Source organism: Chrysochloris asiatica, unplaced genomic scaffold, assembly GCF_000296735.1.
Source record: "Chrysochloris asiatica unplaced genomic scaffold, ChrAsi1.0 scaffold00019, whole genome shotgun sequence".
Lineage (NCBI taxonomy): Eukaryota > Metazoa > Chordata > Mammalia > Afrosoricida > Chrysochloridae > Chrysochloris > Chrysochloris asiatica.
In genome coordinates this window covers 6,105,871-6,112,296 of record NW_006408537.1, presented here as the reverse complement: position 1 = coordinate 6,112,296, position 6,426 = coordinate 6,105,871, and the positions used below count along the sequence as shown (strand labels likewise).

The 6,426-nt window shown below is 38.4% G+C and overlaps 1 protein-coding gene across 1 annotated transcript in view; it reads right to left on the bottom strand.

Moving 5' to 3' along the window:
- FAM83B (family with sequence similarity 83, member B) overlaps positions 1 to 1,149 on the bottom strand; it is a 126,759-nt gene extending 125,610 nt beyond the window's left edge. The window contains exon 1 of the mRNA XM_006835725.1: positions 646 to 1,149. Coding sequence (XP_006835788.1) covers positions 646 to 1,089 — 444 coding nt within the window. The 5' untranslated portion in view covers positions 1,090 to 1,149. The remainder of the gene's footprint in view (positions 1 to 645) is intronic.
- Between the last annotated feature and the right edge of the window lie 5,277 nt (positions 1,150 to 6,426).

Below are 6,426 nucleotides of genomic sequence, written 5' to 3'. Positions count from 1 at the left end.
GAACACTCATGGAAGCAGCATTTAAGAAATCAAACAACATATTGCATTAGGCAAATCTGCAGCACAAGACCTCTTTAAAGTGTTCAATAGCAAAGCTAAGGTGCTCCTAACCCAAGCCACAGTATTTTCAATAACCTCATATGCATATGAAAGTTGGACAGTAAATAAGGAAGATTGCAGAATTGATTCATTTGAGTTATGGTGTTGGAAGAGAATAGTGAAAGTATCATGGACTGCCAAAAGAACAAACAGATGTTTTTCAGAAGAAGTACAGCCAAAGTGATGGCCAGACTTTGTCTCTTAAACTTCAGACATATTAACCAGGCAGTATCAGTCTCTGGAGAAGGATATCATGTTAGGTAATGTGGAGGGATGGAGAAAAGGGGAAGACCCCCAATGAGATGGATTGGCACAGTGACAGCAGCACTGGTCTCAGATGTAGCAATGATTATAATGTTGGCACAGTACCAGGCAGTGTTTCATTCTATTGGGTATGTTTGTCGGAAGTGTTGGTACTGACTCAATGGCACCTAACAACAACAACATATATTCAGAGAGCCTTTTATTAGCATTCATTTCTGTTACACTATACTTTGTACTTTTCTACATGTTAAAACTTTTCATTTCAAAATAAAAATGCCTTACCTTTCTTGCATCTTTTATCATCTTCCGAACAGTTTCCTTTATTGTAAGTAGGTGTGCTCTGGGTGGATGAAAAAGAAGATCTATGTGGGTGCTCCCTAAGAGTCCAGGCATCACATATGGCCAGCCTAAGTCAAGGTTTGGAGCTTCCACATCAGACTCAATGGGCCAGTATGTCCCGGAAGATGAGGTATCATCACAAGAATTCTCAGTACCATGTGCTGTACTCGGTGCAACTTTCTGGACATTTTTCAAAATATAATTAATTTCTTCCTCAGCTAGAAATTCTGAAACTCGTTCTTTGACAAGAAAGTCTTGGTATGTTTCTAATCCATGTTCAATCAAAGTATCCACAGCTAAACGATACCATTCTTTGTAGTGAGGCTCAATGTAGTTCTCTGATTTACACTCATCATTCAATGAAGAAAGCATTGATGAGGTCTCCATGCTTGGAAGCGTTTGACAAAAGCACGTTCAAATGTCCATTCATGCAGTGAGGAAAGGTATCTGGTTATTTGAAAAGAAGGAAATCATGATCAGTTAGACATCTGCCATCAAATACTTCATAAACATGACAACGAATTTTATTTTACATTTACTTATTTCTGATATTATCATTTTAAAGCAATATGTATGCTGTATCCAGAGTGACACTAAAATTACCACGATTCGTATATCTACCACCAAAAAGTACTAAACAGATTTCCTTTTACAGACTGCTGACTGGTATTCCTTTCCCAGGTGCCTTGATTTTCACTTTTTACCTAAAGTATCTTGCTTCTCTGACATCCAGAAAGCCTATCCTTCTTAACTCAAACTTGGGCAAAGCATAGTGGTATACATTTCTAGATACGTTTTTGGTTCCATTTCTAGATATCTTTGTGGTTTTTGTTTTAACTGATTTTAAAGTAGGATTAGATTGTAATCAATGTTTAACCATCCATTCATGCAAGTTTTTACTGTGTACTTGTACAGCATATAGAAATATAAAAGCACATATCACCTGTCTTCCAGGAAGTTATTTACTAGCTGAAGAGGCAAAATGCACACATAAAACAGTTAATACTTTGAACAAAGCAATATATTGCTAGGTGTCAAAGTATGTAATACCTTTATCCAGCGCTTTAAGAATAAAATCTAGTAAAGGTCCGTGTGGACAAATGAGTTACAGATAGCTCTGTAGAGGGTGTGGACCTCAGATGAAGCTCCAGTGATGAGTAAGAATATGACCTGATGATTAATACATAAAATTCAATTGCATTTCTACATACCAGTAATGATCAGATAGAAGAAAATGGATATTGGCATCCCATACAAGAAAACAAGCAAAAACACAAACTAGGAATGAGCTTGGTATATTTGGGAGTTAGCCATAAAGTTGAACTGCTGGACAGATCAAGAATAGAAGGTATAACTAAAGGTAAGATGGGATGAGGCAAGAAAAGGTACTGGAAATTGTTATGACACATCAGAAGTTCTGTATAAAGCTATTAGTCAGCCAACAGCAGGGAGTGGAGGAAAGTCTCTGAATGTTCAAACATGTAATGAAGAAATGATGAGAATATTCTGAAGATGGTTCACAGAAAGATCTCTTAAGATTTATGGGAATGACAGTATATAGATGATGATGGTATTTAATACTTCAAAGATAAACTGTTAGAAATTAAAATTTGCCAATCCAAGCTCACCCTCAGCTCCTCACAAGTCCCACAAAAAATTATTCATCCATTCACACACTCATCCACTATCTACTGGACATTTATCTAAATCACATAAAAATAGTCCATTCTTTTAAAGTCATGGTGTCCACTGTGTGAACTCAAACAAATCTCAGCTGTATGATGTACCATAAGCAAATCTGACCAAAATCATTTTTGCTTGTTATCCTGTACAATTGTCAAGAAGTTTCCAGTCGCTCGGGTCTTGAGCTTTGTAATTAAAAATTCAAATCAGATATGGGAAAGAAATTCAGGAAGCCACTACCATTTACTGACTTGTCTGCCCAAAGGAATCACTATACAATCAACCATAAAGAGCACCAAGTCCTGAAGAAATGGGCAACAGGTCCAGGAAGTCTTGCTGGGGCTGGGAGGTTGGTGTGGATGAAAATCTCTTCAGCTTTATAAAAAATAAATGTATCGATTGTTGTGCTATTTCTGTCATTTTGGTTATGATATATATGCATTGTTTTAAACCAGGTGTGGGTAACAGTTTTTCTGCCAAAATTTGTAACATCATCCACAGGCCATACAAAATTATCAACCTAAAAATTAGCTTGTTGTATTTGCTCAAACATTTAATTTACTCCTTATACAGTCAGAACTGACTCGACGGCACTTAACAGCAATAACAACAATGTAATGGCTAAGGAGCTCTAGTAGCATAGTGGTTATGAATCAGGCTGCTAACCTCAAGGTCAGTGGTTCAAAACTACCAGAGGTTCTGCGGGAGAAAGATGAGACTTTCTGCTCCCGTAAAGATTTACAGCCCCGGAAAACTTATACAGGGTCGCTGTGAATTGGAACCAACTCGACAGCACTTAACAACCACAGCAATATAATGGCTGGAACTGCGGTTGCCCTGGCAGGGTCAGACTAAATGATTTCACAGGTCTTATGCAGCCCATGGGCCAGTTGTTTAAAACTAATGCTCATGGAGTAAAGCTTATACAGCATATACTAAGGCAGATGTAAGGGGCACAGAAAACAAAGGACATCTTGCTTCACTATTTTAATGAAAATAAGTCTATCAACAGACTCAGAATTTTTTCAAAGAAAATCTAATATTGGAGAAAGACTAAAACTTAATCTAAGAATAAAAACAAAACATGATCATTTTTCTATCTCCTGGAGTGTTCTTGTTGTTGTCCTTAGGTGCCGTCAAGTTGATTATGACTCACAGACCCTGTGTACAACAGAATGAAACACTGCCCTGTCTTGCGCCAACCTCACAATCTTTCCTCCAGTTAAGCCCATTGCTGCTGTCACTGTGTCAATCCATCTCATTTGGGGCCTTCCTCTTTTTTGCTGACTCTCCACTTTACCAAGCATGATGTCTTTTCCAGGGACTGAACTCTCCTGATAATATAGCAAAAGCATGAGAAACAAAATCTGGTCATCTTGGCTTCTAAGGTGCATTCTGGCTGTACTTCTTCAAACACCGATTTGTTTGTTCTTCTGACATTCCATGATACTTTTAATACTCTTCTCCAATAACATAACTCAAATTCATAAATTCTAGGGTCTTTCTCATTCATTGTCCAACTTTCACTTTCATAAATTGTTGTTGCTGTGTTAAGTGCCATCAATTCAGTTCTGGCTCATAGCAACACTGTATAGGACCTCCTAGGAACACGCTGGTGAGTTTGAACTAATGACATCGTGGTTAAGACCGACATTGAAGTCCAGTGTTTATCATGGCTGAATAAGGTGCACCTTGGTCGTCAAACTGACGTCTTTGCTCTTGAACACTTTAAAAAGGTCATGTGCAGCAGATTTGCCTAATGTAATACGTCGTTTAATTTCATGACTGTTGCTTCCATGAGTGTTGATAGTGGATCCAAACAAAATGAAGTCTGATAATGTCACTCATTTCTGCATTTATCATGATATTATTTATTGATCCTGACGTGAGGATTTTTGTTTTCTTTACATTGAGCTACAGCCATACTTTTTAAAAGTGTTGAAGACCAAAGACATCAGCTGAGGACCAAGGTGTGCCTGACCCAAGCCATGATATTTTCAATAACCTCATTTGAATGCGAAAGCTGGACAGTGAAAAAAAGAAGATTGTAGATGAATTGATGCATTTGAGTTATGGTGCTGGAGAAGAATATTGAACATGCCATGGGCTGCCAAAAGAACAAACAGATCTGTGTTGGAAGAAGTACAGACAGAGTGCTCCTTGGAGGCCAGAATGGCTAAACTTCGTCTCTCATACTTCAGACATATTGTCAGGAGGGCCCACTCACTGGAGAAGGATATCATGATTGGTAAGGTGGAGGGTCAGAGAAAAAGAGGAAGACCCCCAGAAAAATGGATTGGCAAACTAGCAGCATCAATCATTTCAAGTGTAGCAACAATTATGAGGTTGGCCCAGGACTGGGCAGTGTTTCGTTCTGTTGTGTATAACGTGGCTATGAGTTGGTACGGACTCAATGGCACCTAACAATAACAACAACCGACAACTGTGGTCTTTGACTTTTATCAATAAGCATTTTAAGTCCTCTTCACTTCCAGCAAGCAAGGTTGCATCATCTGCATATCGCAGGTTGTTAATGACTCTTCAGCCAAACATAATGCCACATTCTTCTTCATACGATGCAGTTTCTCAGATCATTTACTCAGCACACAGACTGAATACATATGGTGAAAGAATACAATCCTGGTGCACACCTCTCCTGATTTTAAACCATTCAGTGTCCCCTTTTTCTCTTTTCACGACTGCTTCTTGGTCTATGCACAGGTTGCTCTATTCAGTGCTTCCTTTTTTTGCTTCTTTTATCATCTTCTGAACAGTTTCCTAAAAGATCTATGTGGGTGTCCCCTAAGAGTCCAGGCATCACATATGGCCAAACCCATGGCTTTGGGTTTGCTCACGGGTTCATGAGCACAATGAACTGTTTCGGAATACTCACAATGTTGTCCATAGTTTGCCGTCATCGACACGGTGGAAAGTCTTTTCATAGTCAATAAAACACAGGTCAACATCTTTCTGTTATTCTCTGCTTTCAGTCAAGATCCATCTGATGTCAGCACGGATGTCTCACATTCCACATTCTGGTCTAAATTTGGCTTAGACCCTGTCAATATACAGCTGGAGCCACTTTTAAATTATCTTCAGCAAAATTTTACTGGCATGCGATATTAGTGAGGTTCTCCAATGATTTCCACATTCTGTTGGGTCACCTCTCTTGAATGAGCACAAACACAGATATCTTCCAATCAGTTGGCCAGGTAATTGTCTTCCAAATGTCTAGGCATAGATGACTGAGTGCCTCCAGTGCTGTATCAATTTGTAGACAGATTTCAGTTTGTACTCCACCAGTTCCCTTACGGAATTCAATTTCAAAAATTGAAATTTTTGCCATTGCCTTCAGTGCACCTTGAATTTCTTCCTTCAGTACCATTGGCTCTTGATCAAACACTAAGTCTTGAAATGATTTAATATCAGTCATTTTGTTTTGGACAGTGTCTGTGCATTCCTTCCATCTTCTTTCGCTGTTCTCTATTTCATTCAATATTTTGCCCATGGAATCTTTCATTATTGCAAGTTGATGCTTGAATTTTTACTTCAGTTCCCTCAGTTAGAGAAACACTGAACATGTTAACATCTTCTCTTTTGGTTTTCTAACACCAGATGTCTGCACATTTCGTTATAATATTTGACTCTGTCTTCTCAAGTTGCCCTTTGACATTTTTTGTTCAGCTCTTCAATCTCCTCATTTTTTCCATTTGCTTTATCATGTGTACATTGGACAACAAGTTTCAGAGTCTCTTCTGGCATCCAATTTGGTCTTTTCCTTGTCTTCCTAATGATTTTTTGCTTTTCTTCCATATAATGTTCTTGATGTCAGGCCACAATAACTCTGGTTTGCAATCATTAGTGTTTAATGCATCAAATCTATTCTTGAGATGATCTCAAATTCAGAAGGGATATGTTCAAAGTCATATTTTGCCTCTCATGGATTTGCTTCAACTTTCGTTAGCTTCAGTCTGAACTTACACATGAGCAGTTGACGGTCTGTTCCACAGTCTTCCACAGCTTTTCCACAGCTCTTCAACA